The 23,787-nt window shown below is 36.5% G+C and overlaps 1 protein-coding gene across 1 annotated transcript; it reads right to left on the bottom strand.

Moving 5' to 3' along the window:
- Positions 1 to 1,059: 1,059 nt before the first annotated feature.
- On the bottom strand, positions 1,060 to 4,759 carry LOC145665761 (uncharacterized). Its single transcript, XM_081732890.1, has 2 exons — positions 2,450 to 4,759; positions 1,060 to 2,308 (listed from the first exon to the last, which is right to left on the bottom strand). The coding sequence occupies exon 1, from the start codon at positions 4,700 to 4,702 to the stop codon at positions 2,606 to 2,608; it is 2,097 nt and encodes a 698-aa protein (XP_081589016.1). The 5' UTR covers positions 4,703 to 4,759; the 3' UTR covers positions 1,060 to 2,308; positions 2,450 to 2,605.
- Between the last annotated feature and the right edge of the window lie 19,028 nt (positions 4,760 to 23,787).

The following is a 23,787-nucleotide window of genomic DNA, read 5'->3' as shown; positions in this document are numbered from 1 at the left end:
GGTCCATTACCTTTCATAAGATATGGGTATATTTGTGCACCCCGGGAGGGGTACTTTTGGCCCACCCCTTAAATTTTGGAAATTGCTCATTTTATATATTTGGTATTATAGTACGGGACCCTAACATGTATTATAATAAATTTGGGTGGTCCACTTCGTTCCCTTTTAGGGGTACAAAATTGCCAAATTTTAGTACAACCACGTGTTTGGTTTTTGGTTATTTTATTCCCTTGGATGAGGTCCTATTACCTTATATGGGTGTATACAGGTGTTTATTTTCCTATTGTAAGACGTAGGTACATTTGTGCACCCCGGCAGGGATGCCTTGGCCCACCCCTTAAATTTATTGGAAATTGCCCAATTTAAACATTTGGTATAATAGTATAGAACCCTAATATAGATCACTATAAATTTTTCGGTGGTCTATCTCGTTTCCCTTTTAGGGGTATAAAACTGCCAAAATATAAACGTAAGCATTACGTTGTACCACGTGTTTGGTTTTTTTTTGACCTAATTCATTTCCTTGGATGAGATCCTATTACCTTATATGGTTGGGGGGCGCGGTGGCTCAGTGGTAGAGCGTTCACCTCTGGTGCTTGGGGTCCCGGGTTCGATCCCAGCCCCCGCCAAGTGAACTTTGTGGTGGACAAACACCGTGCTCGTGGGTTTTCTCGGGGTTCTCCCGTTACCTCCTACTTTCTTCATTTCACTCATTATCACCGTCTCCTTTAGCAAAACCGGCATAAACATGGGACGTTAAACTTAAAGATTTCATTTTTTTTACCTTATATGGTTATATGGCCATGTATAGGAGTCCATTCCCTATTATGAAACATAAGTACATATGTGCACCCCCGGGAATGGTACCTTGGCCCGCCCCCTTAAGTTTTAGAAATTGCCAAATCTAAACATTTGGTATCATAGTACTGGACCCTAATATATATTACTACAAAATTTGGGTGGTCCACCTCGTTCCCTTTTAGGGTGCATTTTGTTCCGCTTTAGGAGTGAACCTTGCAATCGTTCCGAGTTTGATTCTTGGAAATGTTGAATTTAACGTCCCCGCGAAAACGGTGAGAGATGATAGGACGAAACATGAACTTACTTGACTGAGGATTGAAGCAGTGACCTCATACAGTAGAGACAAGCGCTGAGCCATCGTACACGTGTGTTGATTACTATGCAATAGTCCCGAGTTTGATTCTTGGTGCTAGTTTCAGGAAATGTTAACGTCCCACTTGAAACGATGATGAGAAATGAGAAAACATCATAAACTTACTTGCTTGCGGATTGAAGCAGAGAACTCACATATTTGAGCCACTATGGCCCATTGAGAAGTTCAGTTTTTTGATTACTATGTCATGGTCCCGAGTTCGATTTTTTTTTGTGTGTGTGTGTGTTAGTTTAAGAAATGTTGAGTTTAACGTCCCCTTGAAACGATGATGAAAAATGATAGGAGGAAACATGAACTTACTTCGTTGTGGATTGAAGCGCTGAGCCGTCGTACTCCATTCAGTGCGAACAGTTTCGCGTATGAAAAGAAGACGAACAGATTATGTTACATTACACATTTCAGTGCGAGCAGTTTATACTAGGTTTATGTTTCATATAGAAAGATAGAAGATCTGTGTTGTCATCTTTTTACTTCGTGTGCAACTTTGACCTTGAAGAAAACCTTGTTGACTCAGTGCTAGCATTGACGTATACACATAATCTTATTGTTTAGTTGGCTGTATTTAGAGATGAATCAGACATGTAAGGTTGTTGGTTCGAATCTAGTTGTGTTCGCTGTAACTCAGGGTCTGAGCGATACTTACCGAAATTTTTCCAGTGTTGCCAACACTATCAGAATGAATCGATTCATTTAGTCGGAGCAGTTTCGTGACGAAAACAGAATTTTGTTTTGCACACAAAAATTTTTTCTGAAACAGAATTTTGTTTGTACATAAAAATTTTTCTGAAACAGTTTTTGTTTTGTACACACAAAAAATTTTCTGAAACAGAATTTTGTTTTCGTACACAAAAAATTTTTCTGAAAACATTTTTTTTTCGTACACAAAAATTTTCTGAATCAGTTTTTTTTTTCGTACACAAAAAATTTTCTGAAACAAAAATTTAGTTTGAATTTTTTTTCCCGCAAAACATTGATTTATTTTACCGGTAAACTGATTCAGAAAAAAGAAATTGAAATCGCAGTACAGGAAATAAAACACAGAAGCATGTTTTTGTACATTTATTTTTAGCATGTGAAAATGAATACAGAATTTTTTTTCTTCAAAGGAAGACGTGTCCGTGACGGGTACAAATTCTGTAAAGAGAAAATAAAACATATGAATATACATTGTAATATTTATTTTGTTTCCTGTGAAAGAAGAAAAACAGATTATTAACATCGAACTAACTGATCAAGAGAGAGTGAGGTGAGAAAAGAAACGCAAATGTGACGTACCTGAATTCCTTTTTTTTTCTCCACTGGTTTCTGCAAGGTGATGTCATCTGAGTTTTGTTTCCGCTCGTGCATCGTTGAAGCATGTCCCGTGTTGCGTTGATTCTTTGCCCCGTCTTTGGGAGGTGATGTTGGTGGGATTAGGGGAAAATATGGCTGTTATTCTGTTCTGGCTTTTTTATACCCATAGGGCAATGTCTCGTATGTGTCTGGTATTAATCGGCGTTTTTTATAGTTGAAACTGTACTTCTTTTCTTCAGGTTTTGTGACAAGATGATGATCGTGGGTTCTGTAAATTTTGTGCGGCGTGCTAATGGAGATTTTTTCACTCGATTGATTTATGATCATTTGCTCCAGACTATTGAAATTTAACTTTTGACTTGCAGTATAATTGAGTGTGAATCCACGAATTTTGCATACATAACTGGTTGATTTCGTGTCGGGGTTGTAGATTTCCAAGGCGTACTGTTTTGGGCCACCAGACACGAATTTTTTAATGTATGCTTTTGGTCCAATTGATTCAAGTTCATTTGACATTGAACCAAGAAATACTTCTGGTTCTATTGTGGGCTGTGATGGTCGCTGCGTGAATATCACGGAATCTGTATCGAAATATAGTACTCTTTCTTGCAGCAGTTCTAAATATTTGTAGAGTTCCAGACGAGCTTGACACGTTGTAAATGCTCCAAGGACAACATTAGCATTGTGATTTTGTACTGGAACATCATCTTCATACTGCCAATAAAGGTATAACATCGAATCGTTAACAGGTAAAATTTGGTTGACTTTTATATCTGGAGCAGTTAATTTTTGATACAGTTCTTTGGGGTCGTTAATGATGGTCGTTTGGCTGAAATTGTCTCTTATAGCGAGTCGTCCCCAGAAGGCATTCAAACAGAGTTTTGCAAGACTACGACGTGCTGAATTTGTCATTATATTTGCTGCATCTAAAGTTATGCCTTCCCGTTGTTGTACCACTTGAATATACTGCTGCTTTTCTTCTTCGGTGACGCAATTGGCAGGCCATCCAGAAGCTTCCAGCTTAGATTTCAAAAATGTATTAATGTATTCGCTGAATAATCCGCCAGTCTTGGTTTCTGGATCATATACGGTGATGTCGTAATCCCAAATTTCGTAAATTTCAATGACTTGATACCCAAGTTCAATGGCTTTTTGAATTTCATAGGACACCCATGTTCCTGTTAGACTTCGTTCACTGTCCGAATGTGTACATTCAGAATCTTGATTTAATGCTGTGGCACAGGCAGCACAAAGTGGAAACAACAACTTCTTATTTGAACGAAATGGCAGCACTGGATGAAACACATTTCTGCTAGGCAAAATCTTCAACTTGACCAATCCGTTGACATCTTGAATGTCGGGCATTTCTGGATCTCCCTGTAGATATATTCGTGGATGCCCTATTGGATACCGTCCACATTTATTGACATAAGGATACAGGGAGACGATATCCAAGAATTTTATTTCTTCGCCTTCATTTTCATTTGCGACGTGATACAATTTAATGGCATTAACACGGCCACCATAGAAGCTGTCTCTTGGATTTAATGGTGTCTTATTAGTATAAGGATGTGTGCTTAAAGAAGAGGCCAATGCTGGATTGGATTTTAACACTTGACGAAATTCACATTCCCACATTTCATGTATTTTATATCCCATGGATCGTAATAACTTCATTTTACGCTGTGTTCTCTCGTAGCGATAGTTCATCGTTTCTTCGGAGTTCTCATAAATGGGTTGATCACGGCCTGTAGGGACACATAGAGGACAGCCGTGGAATCTGCACCCTTCAAATTCATACACGTGTTCCTCTTTAGTGTCAGGATCTTTGTAGTAACCGTCCAGATGAAAACCAGCAACATAAACTTCTTTTCCTCTCGCAGCATGTTGAATTGAATGACCCTCTTTTTCTTCCATGTAGGCAAGCCACTGCAAAGCAATCCGTGACTGATTGTTTCTGTGACGATATCCACGTGCAGGGAGAATGCTAATAGTATTAGGTTTTAAGAAATTTCGTCGAAATACTAAATTGCACGCACTCGCCAAAGTGATAGTCTCCAGGAAAGGATTGACGTGAGTTTCTTGTTCAAAAGTGGTCATGAAAGATATACAAGCCATTCGAAGTACGTTGACGTCCTGGACACAATAGTTCACCAATTCTTCTTGGAAAATAAACGTATCGTTCTGGTGTTCGTTGTACCATGTCATGAATTTCTCTCGTTCATCCACTTTCATTTCATCTGCACCATAATAATGGATGTCCGGTAATTTTCCCACATACGTTTGATTTGCAGCAGTATTAAAAAAGTGTGGAAAATATCCTTTGGTCGCGGGTAAATGAAATGCCTTGGATAATTTACTTAAAGCCATTGGCATGAAATGTAAGGAGTCAATAAACGATAAGTGATTCACTTTCATGCTTAAAATTTTTGCTCCGTTCAAGATCAAAGTAGGTTTCAATTCATGTTCTTCCACTAAAGATTTAAGAATAAAATGACCATCATATCCCTTACAGTTATGTGCCAAAGATACAATAAGTTTGATGTTGGGTCGTGGTTGACGTAAATACGCAAGAAAGGCATTGATCGGATCATCTTGAAAAATATGTTCTCGCTGTCCACAAACTTCACACGGATGATGTATATCCTCATCTTGAACACAGTTGTAACATACTTGTTGGGCCACCAGTAAATTGGGCTTATGAATGAACGTGTCTTCATCGAAGAAAGTATCCTGTGTGGCTTCGATATCATAGAAGACAATCATAGCTTTCTTGGCATGTAACACTGATGGAACTCCAGGTTTTAATTGAGTCGTATCAGGCTTCATGTAGCATTGGTGGGTAGACGTAACATGTTTATGGCACACATTACAAAAATAATCAGTACAATCATGTTTTCTTTCCCCTGTATGGACAAACGAATAAATGCGTAGACATTTGGCACACTGTTTCACCATCTTGCATATTGGTTGGCCTTTATGATATGGTACAGTCAGATGATTTGTATAGCATGTTTCACCATAAAATTCACGATTGCATTCTAGGCACTGCTTCTCCGTATTGGTCTTACTGCATGGCGGTTTCTGCAAACATTTTTCACACATGGCCGAACAGTTCTTGACGTGTGCATTACGATGATCATATTTTTTGTGGCATGCAGCACAATAGTAGTTGGTAGAAAAAACAGACGTTAATGACGTGATGATGTCATAATGAGAATTGATGCACATTAAATTGATTGGAATTTTGTCTTCGCCACCAGGCCCTTCATACAGAATATCTTCTCCGGAAAAGCTGGTGTACACGGTAAGTTTATAATTTGTCAAGTAGCGTTGCAATTGTCGTAATTCTTCCACGGATCCCCCATGATCTAAATTCACTGATGATCTGGACAAAAGTTCATGTACGGCTGGAATAACAACACACTTGCTCTGGTCCTGGTATTGTCTGTACAGTTTCTTGTTCGTATCCTTATATTTCTTTAAACCAATAGCAATCACAATTGCATACGCTAAACATTTCTTGTCGGTGTTTTTTACTCGTAGAATGCCTTTCTTGCGTTTTAATAATTCGTCGTTTGATAAAAGACCTCGACGCACCAATCCAAATCCACGGGGCACATCCACATGATGAAAATGGACAATGAACGGTTCGTTCATGAGAAAACTATCGTTACTTTGAAGGATGCGATCAAAGGATGCCCATAAAGTCTCCAGTGTCAAATTACTTGCATGCCGGAAAGATAGATAAAACGGTTTGTTCTTCTCATCGTGGGATAAAATCGATAATCCAACCATCGATGATTCGTCGACGTTTTCCAATAAATAATCCAACATCTGTTGAAAGGAGGTCTGAACCCACTCCACAATATCGGTGCCACTGGTCGGAGCATTAATTTGAATTTCCAGCATTCGTCCTTCGAGATTAAAACGCCGATAATGTCTATTGATTTCTCGCAAGACAGTAAAGCCAGAAGTAGCCATATTCAAATAGGGAAAAAAAGGTAAGGTAAGCAAAAAAGGAATAGGCAAAGAAAACAAATATCTAAAACGAGAGAGAAAAAAAGCACGAATTAAAATTGAATTCAGAGATCACTACATTATCAAAATGACTACACGATCAATCCTAAAAGAATGATCATATCTCAAATAGTTCTACTACTGAAACGTTTTATTGTCGTCAAACCCGGACCAACATCAACATGTAAATGACCTAAGTTTCTGTAGTGATAAAAAGAATGAATGAAATTGTTTTTCTAACTGTGCTGAAAGAATCATTGTAGTAAGCATTTTTCCTCTGACACTGAACTTTAAAACGTATGACGAACATGAAACGAAAACAAAATCTCATGCGCTTGCTTTTCTCGAGCTAAGGCAAGAAAGACTCGAATTCGTTTCTCGGCGGGAGATCAGATCCCACATTAAACTGCAAGTCCACGTCTCACGTTGTAGGGAACAAATTCGTGCGTAGTTTCTTTGTTTACTATCAGAAACTGAGCTAAGTGGTTAGCGTTACGCAACTCTGGCACTGGTTCAACACCCAGTATGCGCTCAGATTCAACATTAAGCTGTATTCCTAGCACCCCACTACTGAAGGGACGCTAAACCAAAATCAACAAATTTCTTGTGCTTACTTCTAATGTGTGGGATTCCTAATTCGATCCCCGGTCAAGTAAGTGAGTGTTATTCTTCCATTTGCTAAATAATTCATGTTAAAATAAAACAGTGATAACAATGTTATCCTCATGCAAAAGCACTCCATTGATGTTAAGAAAACGCGGTTGATACTTACCTCAAATTCAAGGAACGGAGTAAAGTCACGCTGTCACAAGAGGTACACCTACGTTCATTCAAGATCTTCGTGGAAGTAGGACTTCAAAAATGAAATTAAGAAATTTATTTAGATCTAAAACGTGTTCAACTATAAAGTGACATCACTATCAGCCAATCAGAAACGAGGAAAATGAATCAATGACATCACGGAGAACCAATGAAAACACAGCTTTCATCATGTATCATGAGCCGAAACGTGATGTAAGAAGCAATCTGATTGGTTGTGACATTATTCACGTTTTTCTCCTTACACATCAATCGTTACGACATCTAGTATCGCAATTTTGATAATGACATCATACCGTTGACTCGTTAGTTTCTTACGACATTCAAATTACCACATCTAAAATGTGATTCATTTTCCTTAAACTTGATTGAAAAAATGTAACACTCATCGATATGTTACGAAACTGTCTTTGACATAAATGTAAAGTTGAGCATTAAAAGTCCGTCAGCTGAGAAAAAAAATGCTGATGTAGTATAAGCACATGCTGCAATTTCACAATAACAAGCTTCTATGCGTAACAACAAGCAGAAATATGTAGTAATGTAACATAATCTGCCCATGTTCTTTTCATACGCAAAACTGCTTGCACTGAAGTTGGCATGGTAGCTCAGCATTTTTTTTCTGATGTGTGAGGTCTCTGCTTCAATCCGCAAGCAAGTAAGTTTATGATGTTTTCTCATTTCTCATCATCGTTTCAAGTGGGACGTTAACATTTCCTGAAACTAGCACCAAGAATCAAACTCGGGACTATTGCATAGTAATCAACACACGTGTACGATGGCTCAGCGCTTGTCTCTACTGTATGAGGTCACTGCTTCAATCCTCAGTCAAGTAAGTTCATGTTTCGTCCTATCATCTCTCACCGTTTTCGCGGGGACGTTAAATTCAACATTTCCAAGAATCAAACTCGGGACGATTGCAAGGTTCACTCCTAAAGCGGAACAAAATGCACCCTAAAAGGGAACGAGGTGGACCACCCAAATTTTGTAGTAATATATATTAGGGTCCAGTACTATGATACCAAATGTTTAGATTTGGCAATTTCTAAAACTTAAGGGGGCGGGCCAAGGTACCATTCCCGGGGGTGCACATATGTACTTATGTTTCATAATAGGGAATGGACTCCTATACATGGCCATATAACCATATAAGGTAAAAAAAATGAAATCTTTAAGTTTAACGTCCCATGTTTATGCCGGTTTTGCTAAAGGAGACGGTGATAATGAGTGAAATGAAGAAAGTAGGAGGTAACGGGAGAACCCCGAGAAAACCCACGAGCACGGTGTTTGTCCACCACAAAGTTCACTTGGCGGGGGCTGGGATCGAACCCGGGACCCCAAGCACCAGAGGTGAACGCTCTACCACTGAGCCACCGCGCCCCCCAACCATATAAGGTAATAGGATCTCATCCAAGGAAATGAATTAGGTCAAAAAAAAACCAAACACGTGGTACAACGTAATGCTTACGTTTATATTTTGGCAGTTTTATACCCCTAAAAGGGAAACGAGATAGACCACCGAAAAATTTATAGTGATCTATATTAGGGTTCTATACTATTATACCAAATGTTTAAATTGGGCAATTTCCAAAAAATTTAAGGGGTGGGCCAAGGCATCCCTGCCGGGGTGCACAAATGTACCTACGTCTTACAATAGGAAAATAAACACCTGTATACACCCATATAAGGTAATAGGACCTCATCCAAGGGAATAAAATAACCAAAAACCAAACACGTGGTTGTACTAAAATTTGGCAATTTTGTACCCCTAAAAGGGAACGAAGTGGACCACCCAAATTTATTATAATACATGTTAGGGTCCCGTACTATAATACCAAATATATAAAATGAGCAATTTCCAAAATTTAAGGGGTGGGCCAAAAGTACCCCTCCCGGGGTGCACAAATATACCCATATCTTATGAAAGGTAATGGACCCCTATACATGACCATATAACTATATATATAGGATAATAACCTCATCAAAGGGGATAAAATCGACCAAAAACCAAACACGTGGTACTACGTATTGCTTACGTTTATATTTTGGCAATTTTGTACCCCTAGAAGGGAACGAGGTGGACCACCCAAATTTATCATAATACATATTAGGGCCCTGTACTATAATACCCAATGTTTAAATTGGGCAATTTCCAAAATTGAAGGGGTGGGCCAAGGTACACCTCCCAAAAATTTCAAGGGGTGCAGCAATATACCCATGTCTTATGAAAGGTAATGAATCCCTGTATATGCACATATAACCATATAGGGTAATAATACCTCATCAAAGGGGATAAATTAGGTCAAAAAAAAAACCCGAAATTTGAATTTTTGGCAATTTTTTACTCATGAAAGGGAACAACATAGACACCCAATACTGATAGAGGTACATACTATGGTCCTAGGCTACCATACCAAATTTTTAGATTTGGCAATTTCCAAAATTTAAGGGGTGGTCCTATGTACCCTGCCAAAATCTAGAGGGGAGGTCCTAAGTACCCCTAGGTCATTGACACGGGCCAGGGACCATGGGTCCTGGGGGGTGGTCCTATGTACCCCTGCCAAATTTTAGGGGGTGGTCCTAGGTACCCCTAGGTCATTGACCCCGGCCAGGGACCATGGGTCCTGAGGCAGGGACCCAGGGGCCAAAAAGTTCGGCCAAGTCATGCGATTACTACTATAGAAAATAATTTTGTGTCGAACTAGTACAAATAAAATTTTGTTTTCAAATAACCAAAGAGGTTACCATTTTCTAGTCTTTTCCGAAGATTTATCTGTTCTGAACATCCAGCATTGATTTCATCTCTTGCGGATATAACGTATTTTGCACAGATATAATGAACACGGTAGAGCTCAAATGGATCATCGTGTCAGTCGTATGGAGTTGGTTAGGTTATAGACCACCACTGGGTCGAGGATTCAAATCCGTAGTGACTCGGTAATTCGACTGAGACTCGGTAACCCAGAGGATAAAAAAGATTTCACTTATTCCCTTGCGTTTAAACAGTATTTCTATCAGAGATGACCAGGACTGGAGATGTTATCCCCAGAGCACGAAAAACACGACACCGAAGTTACCAGTTAATTAGATTCTCCAGACCAGGTATATCGGGCTCTTGCTCCATTTTAACTTTTGAACATGAAGTGCGTGTGTGTGTGAGAGAGGGGGAAGAATGAAAGATGCAAAGACAGGATATGGGAACGTAAAGAAAGAGAGAGAGGGGGACACGCACACACTGTTTGCTCGAACTAACGCCGATGATGCCTTGTAAGTTCTCCATCAGAAGATGAATCTCTTTGCAGCCATTATTTTTGCGAAAAAATCATACTACCTGATGGGGAATAAAACCAAGATTTTCCATTTGGAAGTCTAGCACGTTACCATTACACCACCGATTGCTTTAGCCAAGCTTTCTTTAACAAATGATGTAGTGTTTCTTTCTGAGAACGATAACACGAAAAGTGTATACTGCAGATCAATGATGCCTTTGTAACTTCCTGGTAATTCCTTTGCTCTTTTCAAACCAACATCCGTAAATCATCTCTATCATGATACAGGTTTTTGCTTCCACATTCTTATATTGCTTGTCCTGTATGATAAGTCGATTCTTGACAATTTCTTTGTAAAATACTTAGCTTTGGAGTGAACAGGATTTGAACCTATGTTAGATAGCTATATTATTCATAAGACCATTACGTTACCCCTACACTATCATGCCACTTCAAACTCCAAAACAAATATTATTTACTTAGGCCTGATCTTTGGAACGAACCGGATTCTTCCTGTAACGTTATTTGAACCAAAGTTCACAACGAAATTCATTTATTCAATGACCTAGAGAGAAATTAATGCCCACTAATAAAGGAAAAACATACAATCCAGGAAACATTACAGAAATAAACATATTTTGCGGTAATTTCGCTGTGCAAGATCAAAGGTACGCAGATAATAATAATAATAATAATAATAATAATAATAATAATAATAATAATAATAATAATAATAATAACCTATATTATGAAATTGAATGTAATTGTTGTGATTCCTAATCTCTTGAACCACCCGACCGATCTCGATCAAATTTTCAACATTGATAAGGTTCGGACCTGGGAAACTTTTTTATCATTTCATTTTAACGTTAGAATTTAGGGGAAGGAGGGTTGATATATAAAAATGAATAAAACGTAATAGTTCTTGAACGACCAGACCGATCTCTATCAAACTTTCAATATAGATAAGGTTCGGATCTGGGACGAATTTTGTCATTTCAGTTTGACGGTGCAACGTAGGAGTCGGAGAGAAGGACAAAAAATGAAAATGAAAGTGACTGTCTTTGTGACTTCACCACTCTTGAGCCACCCGACCGATCTCAATCAAATTTTCAACATAGATGAGGTTCGGGCCTAAGATAGTATTTATCTATTTACTTTGACGATATAACTTAGGTTGAGTGGAGGGAGGATTTAAAAAGAATACATAAAACTTGATAACTAGTGAACCAACAACCAATCTTGATAAAATTTTTAACATAGATGAGGTTCGGTCGTGAGATGCTTTTTATCATTTCACTTTCACGGAAGAATTTGGGGAGGGGAATGGGAGAGGGACATATATATAAATAAATAAAACTTAATGACTCTTGAACCACCAAACCAATCTCGATCAAATTTTCAACCTGGATGAAGTTCAAACCTGAGATGGTTTCTGTCATGTCACTTTGACGGTGTATCTTAAGGGAGGGGTAGGGGGAGCGACATTTAGAGAAGAACGAAAAATGACCGGTATTAGTGGCGAATCTATAACTTCTGGAGTTGTTGAGACTAACAATGACACATTTGATGCTCTTTAAATCCAAATTCAGCCTCGCAACTTGGAGGAGGGGGAAATATTAAAATGATCAAAATAACCAATATCAGTGTCGAATTCATAGTTTTCCGGCTCGCTGAGATAAACAATGACACTGCAGATGCCGTGCCAAGAACATAGGGTGGGGAGGGCATATATAAAATTCATCGAAAATGACCGATATCTAATGAGAGCTTAGTAATACTAAAAAGTGACTGAGTAACGGAACATATTAGTATTTTTTTCAATTGAACCCAACGAAGCGGGTAATTGATTTTAATAATAATAATAATAATAATAATAATAATAATAATAATAATAATAGTAATAATTGACAACTATACTGTTAATGTGAACATTTATTATTATTATTATTATTATTATTATTATTGTTATTCACGTACTTTTGAACGTGCACGGCGAAATTACTGCAAAATATGTTTCATTTCTGTAATTTTTCCATGATTATATGCTTTTCGTTTATTAGTAGGCACTAATTTCTCTCTACGACGTCGAATAAATGAATATCGTTTTGCACTTTGGTTCGTTCCAAAGATCAGGGCTAAAGTAAATAATATTTGCCTTGGAGTTTCAGGTGGCATGATAGTGTAGGGGTAACGTAATGGCCTTATGCATAATACAGCTATCTAACATAGGTTCAAATCCTGTTCACGCCAAAGTTAATTTTATTACAAAGTAACTGTGAATCAGGGCTAAAGCAATCGGTGGTGTAGTGGTAACGCGCTAGACTTCTTCGATTCCCCATCAGGGAGTATGATTTTTTCGCATCAGGTAGTAAAATAATGGCTGCAAACGAAGATTCATCTTATGATGGAGAACTTAGAAGGCGTCATTGGCGATAATTCCAGTAAACAGTGTGTGCGTGCTGCATCATACATTGCAATGATAAGTATGTTTCATATTTAAATTCATCCCCCCTCTCACTCCCTTTGTTGATGTTTCTATATCCTGTCTTTGCAACTTTCACTTCACCCCCTCTCTCTTTCTCACACACACGCACTTCATGTTCCAAACTTAAAACGCAGCAAGAGCCCGATATACCTGGTCTGGAGAATCTAATGAACTGGTAACTTCGGCGTCGTGTTTTTCGTGCTCTGGGGATGAAATGCTCCCAATGAAATAATTTCCCAATTGTATTATCATTCATTCAGGATATTGCACAAAGATGTTTTGTTGTTTATTTTTTGTAGACGTCCAAAACGCTACTGTTTACAAACGATGCGGAACTGGTAAATACACCTAGTGACTAGTGCTTAGTATAGTGGATCTAGGGACTTTATGTCGTCCAGACACATTATCCAACATATATCCTATTTGATTCATAGGAATTATTGTTGCATCAATTGTCCACGTGAACGTACCGTTTTTGCTACCATTTATGTGTTTATATTTTGTTGGGATGCGCCCAGTTGACGGCACTCACGTTAATATTTGGGATCGAATAGGTTTGTTACCATGACCCATATCTACAGTTGTTGGGATTAAACGGTCCTGTAATCAAGGACTTTGGTTGGTCCATGATCGCAGGAACTGCCTAAGATGGTGGGAAACATACTTCCTCTGTCTGTTCAATTGCGCAGTGAAATCATTTCCGATTAGCAAAGAGAAATTAGGCTGGGAATGACATAACTTGTGATGCGTTCCTTAGCTCTTCCATTTGAATGTTTTGTTTTCTATTCTGCTTTATGATGGAGCCTTTTTTGCCCTTATACCTTATGATCAGTGGCGAAGGGTGATAGTTTCAACAGGGTAGGCCCAATGTTAATAATAATAATAATAATAATAATAATAATAATAATAATAATAATAATAATAATAATAATGTTTATTTCTGTGCAATGAACAGCCTAACGGCAAAAATACAGCACTTTATCAGACAAGATAAACACACATTACATACAATGTAAGCTACATACTAAAACAATAAAACATAATGATAAAATAAAGTAAAATAATATCGGATTAATAATTACTTGTCAAATTAACACCAAATATTTTTAGTCCCAAAATAGTCGTCATAAATACTTAAAAAAATATTTGTCAAGCTCTAAAATTCATGCTTTTATACTGATAAAAAATAAAATAACTAAATTAAAAGAATTAGCCAATCTTCTTAAAATTAAAAATTTCGGATTCAAGGGAACTAATGTTGATCTATTTCTTGTATTATACATTGGTACCCTTATACCTATATTATGCAAGCAATATTCAGTATGATAGCTATTATCTAGTAGTTGGTTAATAAAATCTCTTTCAATAAGTTTTCTCCTGTCGCTCAATGCCTGCAATCCCCAAAATTGACATCAGTATTCATAACTACATGAGTAGTAATCTCTATTCATTTTATGGCAGAGTAACCTAATAAAACATTTTTGTACTGACTCAATTTTGTTTGCCAATGTTATACCTATACTATTCCAAATAATAATAATAAACCAAACCAAACTCTATTACTATAATAATAATAATAATAATAGTAATAATAATAATAATAATAATAATAATAATAATAATAATAATAATAATAATAATAATAATAATAATAATAATAATGATATCTACGTTACTTATATCATCTTGTAAATTAATTCCAAATGTCAGTTTTTCTTCTCATCAAATATATCAATTACTTTCTTCTTGAAAGCTGTGTCGTTGACTAATATCCTTCAGAGTTCATTTCTGTAGCGATTGAAGCTAACACACTAAGTTTGTTGTTACTCATTATATTCCTCAGGAATGTTTTGATTTTCTTCGGGGCACCTATGAGCTTGTCTTACATGGTGTTGTAGTAACTGGAATGCTTGAGTACACATGTAGCAAACGAAGTCATTATAGGTATACTTCTTGCAGGTCGTTTGATGAGATGTATTGAATAAAATTAACAGGTCGAAGATAGTGCTTTCCGTCGTAAAAGATGACTGTCAGTTCATTCCGCAGCTGATTACCGTCGAAAGTGGGACACTGTTTAAGAAGATTCTCTAGTTTCGTCCTAGCAAAATCACTATTGTAATCCTGAAACTGTTCACAGTCAAGTAGTTCTGAAGATTAAAAAGAGAATAAATCACATCCACCCGAGCTTCAAGTATATCCAAAATTTCGTAGGAAAGTAGTTTTTAAGCTTTGCTTTTCCTTATCACCGAACTGCAACGAACTAATATTTTAACAAATCATGTACAGTTTCTTGTGAACGCACTCAATGTTTGCATCACTCCTTTGTAGGTAAGCGTGACATACTGGAAGTATATTTTCTTTTGCAATATATGAAACAGATTATCGATAGACATAAAGGGCCTTGACTCGACTCGTGATTAGTACCATATTAAAGAGTTCGACTAACATATGTTTCCTGCAGTAGTCAGGCCTTTAGTATGACGCTAATTAAGCGTCAAAACGACTCTGCATAAGGCGAAAATATTTTCCTACAGAAACACAAGACAAATTCACATGAATTTAACATAATTGTAGACCATCGACAGCATCTATTCGATCCGGATCTCAATTTTCGTAATGAAATTCACGTATGTGACTCATAGCTGATCTTAATTCGCCGTAATGCAATTTAATTGTTTCACTTGGGTGTGATCGAGTGGGGAAGATGAACTATCACATTACCTGAGTTTCAAGGAACATATGCTGTTTCGTATACTTGTACTGAAACATACTCTGCTTGTAACATTTCGTCTTTAATTATATTGTTCAAAACACATGACAAACACTCAATCAAGTCATTTGTATGTTACTTACAATATCTCAGAAACACACACTGTCTAGTCAATTCTAATAAATACAACGAGTTCGGTAACGTATGGGTATACGTCAACGTAACGGAATAAAGAATTAGTTTGTGATAATACGCGTAGCACCTTTACAATCGCTTGTTGCGTACGAGTCCGCAAACTTAAGCAAAGTTGGTACGGAATGGGGCCCACATTCTCTTGCCCTTTATTTGTTTGACATATCGAATCGAAATCGAAGGTCTCGAGAGGAATGCTTTATGTAGAAACAAATGTCGATAAGCGCTGAGGCCGGTCTCTTTCGCAGCTTAATACCAACACATTCTGTCGCGCGATTTTCTGAATAGCTTGGCAGTCGTTCTACTGCCGCTTGAGCAATGCCATCTGTCCAGGTGATATTACCTTGAGACACTGCTCGCTGAGCCTCCCAGCAGTGTTGCTAACCACAATTTCTTTATCGGACAAAAATATTTTCTCAACTTTGAAAAATATCATACATTCTGTGCAAGGAAAATGAATTAATTATACATCATAATTTCTGAAAGTAAATGGGTAGGCCGGGCCTCAAAGCCTCTTACCATCCTTCGCCACTGCTCATGATACGAAAGTATGCATGGTTAACAAGAATTTAAGCAACAGAGATCAAAGATGGATACACTGCCACATGATAAAGACGCAAACAACGGTGCAAGAGAAAACCAGAAAATAATGTTTGCATTACATGTTAGGAGTAATTCATTCTCCATCATAATTTTTCTTTTTGTAATTTGAACCTAATCCACTGTACTATTGAACATACATAGGAAGTATTTTTTTTTCACCATCTCGGGCAGTCCCTGCGACCATGGATTAACCAACGTCCATGGCTACAGGATCTAGATACACTTAATCCCAACAACTATAGATATGGTTCATGGTAACAAACCTATTTGCTACCGCGTACAAAAGGTTTCAGTGCCGTCAACTGGACGCATCCAGTACCAGCAACCTAAGTGTTCAGTAACTGCAACTATATCCACTTGGTTCCTGGTACTAAACGTATTTGGTACCGCGTACAACACGTTTCAGTGCCGTCAAGTGGACGCTTCCAGTACCAGCAACTAAAGTGTTCAGTACCTGCAACTATATACATTTGATGCCTGGTACTCAACATACTACATACCGGGTACTGTACGATCAGTGCCGTCAACTGGACGTATCCAGTACCAGCAACTAAAGTGTTCAGTGACAGCAACTGAACGCTTAAGTAGTTTGTTGGCATCTAGTAAACAGTCATGAATATTCATGAGTGTTTACTTTTTTGACATGGTAGCAGTTCCTAATGCACGTTTGAAAAATGGATGCACCCTTTTACGCATACTAATGACACATAATGTATGCAGGTGCAGCCGGAGGTTGTATAAAGAACATGGCATATAATAAATTGGTTTCCGGTGAAAAGAAATGTTAATTGGACAAGCAGAATACAGAAAAGACCTATCGGAAATAAAATATGCAGATCACACACGTAGAACAAGGTAATAGATTGTTGGATTCATTAATATGCATCACATGTAACGCGGCAGCTGCTGGAGAATATTCTAGAAATTTGGATCGTTGGAATGAGTGAAGAAAGTACTAGAAACTTCGAGATCTTTTTTCTAAGCTTATTATTGTTGGAATAGGGGAAAGAACACACTCGAAACTTCTGGAAAGATTGAAGGGTATAAAAATAACGATTTATTAACATGATTTGTACAACGTATAAGAGATAAGAAACGCAAATATACTGTTGAAGGAAGAAAATTGATACATAGAAGGCACCGGAAGAAAAAAAATCATTAGTAGGCACTAACTTTGTAGTTTTCTTGTATTATACTTGTTTTACTTTTATATGGGAAAGGGACATATTGTAATTGTCTGGAGTATAAGGGGGACGGAACTGCTTGGTTTTAATCGGGAATTGATTGCGGATTTTCCGGCATTGAAAATGATATGACTCGGTGTACTTTTATGGAATTATAACATGACTAAGATATAGTATAATGTAATATGGAGGGTACAGGGAATCAACATTTTCCATTGCACCGGGACTCGAATTAGTATTCTCCCACGTGGAGAACCGTACGCTAAATTTTATGCTTGCAGTGTGAACTTATTACTTATATGTAGCTATGAATTGTGTATGACATAACAGGTATATATAAATTATATTTTACAGAAAGTTAGCAGAATGCGCCTCCGGGAATCGAACCAGAGCTCTCCCACGGGAAAAACCGTACGACAAACATTTTGCTTAGCAGATGTTGTTACTTATACATAACTATGAATTGTGTAAGACATAACAGGTATATATAAATTATATTGTACAGAAAGTAGGGCTGTTCGGATAATCGAGTAATCGATAACAATTCGATAAAATTTCAAAACCGTTTCATCGATAAAGAATTTTAATTTTATCGAATTATCGAACTTTCGAGACTCCCGAAATGATTGAGACTCTCGAAATGTTCGAGACTCTCGAAATGATCGAGACTCTTGAAATGATCGAGACTCCCGAAATGTTGGAGACTCTCGAAATGATCGAGACTCTCGAAATGTTCGGGACTCTCGAAGTGTTTGAGGCACTTGAAATGTAAGAAACATTAGACAACTTCGAGACACTCGAACTGTTCGAGAGTCTCGAATTGTTTGAAAGCAGCAAATACAGAAATATATCAATATGATTGCTTGAATATTTTGAAAAGTTCGGGGTTATCGGAGTGTTCGGAAGAAACAATGCATTCGAGGTTATCATAGTTGTATATAATATGTATTACATATATGCAGAGTGTTCATATTAAAACTTCTCTCCTTAGCAATAAAGTGAAGAAAACGTTTTTCCCCACAGATCTGTACAAGGTTTAAGCAGTCTGTAACTAGGGAGAAAGAGGAAGAGAAAACATGCATCACTCGAATGGAATTGGAACCCAAGACACCATTAGTCTACTAATAGTCACTTTGCCGATTGCGCCAATAACGGGGCAGGCAGGAAAATAATTTTACATATGATTTCGACAAATACAACTTTGCAATAACTTATCAGGTGAAAAAAGTTGTTTGATTAGTTGGCTGCAAGAAGAAATCAATGGAGAGGTGAAGGAACCGAACTGTCCATCACTACTTTTGATAATACCCGAAACTTCGATAATACTCGAAATGTCGATAATACCCGAAACATACTCGAAATGTCGATATCTGAAACTTCGATAATACTCGAAATTTCGATAATAGCCGAAACTTCGATAATACTCGAACTTTCGATAATACCAGAACTCTGATAATACTCGAAATTTCGGTAATACCCGAAACTTCGATAATATTCGAAATGTCGATAATACCCGAAACTTCGATAATACTCGAAATTTCGATAATTTCAAATACTCGAACGGTTTCGAGTAACCGATGACAACTCGATAAATTTTCACTCCCGAAGTTCGATAGGTCCTCAGCCTTATCGAACACCCCTAACAGAAAGTTAGCAGAATGCGCCTCCGGGAATCGAACCAGAGCTCTTCCACGTGAAAAACCGTACGACAAACATTTTGCTTAGCAGATGTTGTTACTTATACATAACTATGAATTGTGTAAGACATAACAGATATATATAAATTATATTGTACAGAAAGTTAGCAGAATGCGCCCCCCGGGAATCGAGCCAGGGCTCTTTCACGTGAAAAGCCGTACGACAAACATTTTGCTTAGCAGATGTTGTTACTCATATGTAGCTATGAATTGTGTAAGACGTATAACTGGCATTTAGAAAGTATATGGTAAGAATTATTATTATTATTATTATTGTAAACTGTTGTGTTTTGTTTCATAAACGCTAGTGTAACAATGAGGTTATATGGCGACAGATGTTTAACGTTACCGCAGATTGAACTTAAGGGTTTTTTATGTTGAAAGCTAAGGCAATAAAAAGAGACCCGAGACTGTTTGAACATATTACCCAGGATGAAATGTAGTAGTGAAGTTAAAAGGGAAACTTTATACTTATATTTTGTAATTGGAAATCGTAATACAGCAAATAATTAATATTTAATTCTTTTATTGTTTTTAGGTGGTGAAGGAAATAAATTTTAATAGAAACAGTGGAGAACAAACCTTATTTTCCTGAATTGTTTGTTGTTGAAATATAGCGGAGGTTGTTAACGTAAAGGAGTTACAGATTGGTCTTAAAATATGGATTTACTGAAACCATTGGATTTTAGTTGTATGAAATATCGAAAATATTGGATAATGTGTGATATGATTATTGAATACTGAAATATCGATATAAAAGTTATTATAAGTTTTACATTTAACGAACATACTGGGTAGACTAAAGGAGACGGTGATGATGAGAAATTAATGAATATGGTGGAATGAAGAAAGTGGGAAGAAGCAGGAGAATCACGACAAAACCCACGCACATAGTGTTTGTGCACCAAAAAGCTAACTTGAAACAAGCTGGGATTGAATTAAGGACTCCATGCACCAGAGGTGAACGCTGTATTGCGTACCCACTATAGCTTTTGTATGTATTATATTTGGATGAATAAAGTACACATTTATAATTTGGTGGTAACCGGGGATTGTAGGAGGAAACGGGAGAACTTTACACACAATGTTTAAACTAAAAATACACTTGGAATGAACGAAAGCATTTAGTTTCAGAAGTGACTTTTTTATGATTAGTGCTATTTAATGTGTATGAAGGAGGAAAGAAACTTACTGTAGCGCTTATTGGAGAATTATACTTTTGATACTCTTTATACAAAACTAGGTGTTTATATAACTTCATACATACTAGTAAAGAAAATATATCTAATAAGACGTAATGTACGTTAGGTACAATTTTGACATTATTTAAACAGTGTACGTAACGACTCTTTTAAGGCAATACAAGAGACGGACAATTATTTGACAGCGCAGATTGTGATAGTAATGGTGTGCTTGGTTTATTAGGATTAGTCATATGCAGATGGAAACAATTGCTTTAAATAAGAGATAGCACTTTGAACGTATAGTTTGGTTAAAAGTGCTTTACTTTAGAACTCATAACATTAAGTACAAGGTAACCAACACCATTGGCGATAACTATTAGCAGGACTGTGAACGATGGGAATTAGCGTGTTGGAGAGACAGATACATTTTGCGTATATAATAATAATGAGTATGAATATTTAACTTTGGCACCTAGAAGATTATGCAACCGACAAGTTAAAAATGTTTTGAGGATTGCATATTTTATTTACAGACAGTCTGATACGATTTTGTATTTTACTTGAAGTGTGACGAATGTTTGTTGAACTAAAAGGGTATTTTATTGATAGGTCTTGTTTGTAAGTTAGAAAAAACATGAAAATATTCTTGTAATGGTGTTACGACCGCCAGAAACGAAATAATAGCTAACATGTCCTTTTTACAGTTGAAATAGATTTCTGTCAATATTAAACTTTAATAAAAACTAGTCTGAATTTCGACAATTTTAAACTTTATTGTAATTGTTACAAAACGCATAAGAAAATAGTATTTTAATGTTTTAGTTGTCTGCATATAGAGTGTATAGATATATAGTTGTGAGCGAATACATGGCATACAGTTATAACATATTAGAAGTGTTGTGCTCAAGAAATTAGATTTCCCTAAACGTTAAAGAGATTATTTTGTGCAGTTTGCACTTATTGAGTTAAATTTGGTCATTTAAGACGAACTGTGGTTTTGCTCTTTATCCACTGCAGTTGTATTGAATTGAAATACGGAAGTTACTATGTTTGGAATTTTTAGTTACTGTTTTGCTGGTTTTCACGAGCGATTTCGGAGGGCTGTTATTAAAAGTGGAATTTGAACCATTACTAATGCTTGTAACGAGAAAGTATATCTATTGAGAAGTGTGGATTTTCTTTGACGCAGATGAGAAGTAGCCCGTGTTAAGACAGCTTGACGAAAACGAATGTTTGCACAACGAATTCAATCACTAATGCTCACACCAAGATTAATTTAACTGTATCTGGGACTTTTGATTGATTAGTAAATGAGTAAATTATATTTAAAGCGGTGTTGAGATTTATTTCGTATTAGGTTTTTAACTACTGTTTCGATTATTTTTTAAATTTATGTTTTATATAATAACAAGGTTATAAGGAACACTATATTAACAGTAAAATGGGTTTTGAACCACAATAGGGACAACGTTAATGCAGTTGCTGTGTATATGAACTGTTATGGAAGATTAATTTTCATAGTATATATCATTTCTTTTATGTTATCGTAACTGCAAGAGAACTGTATTATAAGACTACCTACCACATGTAAATAATAGTTAGAGCTAAAATACTGAATTACTGGCAACTGAATTGTCAGTGAGAGTAATGTATTGTTTTAAAGAAATAAATAAATAGATATTAGAAAAAATAATCGTAGTTGTTTTCTATGCTATATGAAGAAACTAGTGTTTAAGAAGCAGTGCATTAGAAGAAAAATAATTGGTTTCGAAGAATATGGTAGGAAACTGAAAGTATTTAATACTTAATTTTAGATTATTTTTTACAGACATTACCAACGTAACTGAATAATGAACTGTTGTCCATTGAACAAGAGTTACTGAGCTTGATACTTTGTGTTTACTTAATGATATGAAGACTTTAAAACTTTTCTTTTCAAAACTTTTTAAAGAAAATTATGGTTGCAGTAGGAGAGAAATGCGTGATATACTGTAGAAAAGTTGATGTTACAGTATCCTTGTGCTTCTTTCTTATAAAAAGAAGTTAGTGTACTATTTTGTTGAGAATATAGATGAAAATATTGTAAAATTACATCTTGTTTTAATGCAAGTAGAATAATGCTACTTCAATAATGCTTAAACGCAGTGACTGTTAGGGCTGGATCCACCCTTCAACAAATTTCAGGATGTGCAGACCCTTACTTGGTATATGCTTTTTAAAAGAATAAAGCTTAGAGAGCTCAATACTTTGAGGTAAAGGATAAAATGTCTATGAAATGCATAGAAATATACAGGAAAATACTTCTTATTAAGATGACAACGTGAAATACTTATTCCATTTTATATAGTAAAAGGACAAGATTGTACTATTGTGAATAATTACCTTGGACTTGAAAATCAAACACAACCCTTTTGTTAGACAACCACTAGAAATTCTACGTATAATGAATTGACACACACTGCAGACGCTTTACTTTTATCGATCCTGATGATAAACATTGTATGGTAACCTCTTGAAACTTGTAGACCCACAGTGAGGTATACTCGGATATGGGGAGAGCACTATGACTCAGTGGTAGAACGACATTTTGATGGTCGTGATTTAAAAACGACCAAGTGAACTTTGTGGTGGACAACACCTTTTTTCTCCTGGTACTTCCATTTCCTACAGCATTCATTTATTGGCTTAATTGGCTTATCCCTTAACCTAAAGGACGTTCTTCAGAGTAAGGAAGCTATCATGTTTCATAATATATAGTATAACAGGTACGATTGTCGTTGTATATTAAAACCTCAACTTCCTCGATAGAATTTTACAACGACAAAAGATTTTGAATTGAATAATAATACGATTTCTATGCCTTGGCGGGCTAAGACCGAACCATGGATTCATCATGCGCCAGAGGTGAAGGATTTGAAGGCGATGAAGAATATTTTATAATTCCACAGTAGTATTAATGATTGTTTGAGATTCTTAGTATACTATGTGATACAAAGGTTACATGCATTTTATTTTGTTCTTTTTGGACTAATGTTTAAGAGGACCAGAATGATAGATTTCAAGAACTACCTATGGTGCACGGATTACAGTTTTAATTTTACAGCTTTATACGCATGCATTCAAAATTATAAGGCCATTAGATTTTTGTATAAGA

Source organism: Thermobia domestica, chromosome 12, assembly GCF_964235325.1.
Source record: "Thermobia domestica chromosome 12, izTheDome1.hap1.1, whole genome shotgun sequence".
NCBI classification, from domain to species: Eukaryota; Metazoa; Arthropoda; class Insecta; order Zygentoma; family Lepismatidae; genus Thermobia; species Thermobia domestica.
Note: the sequence above shows the minus strand (reverse complement) of the source record. Positions and strands in the feature narration are given on the sequence as shown.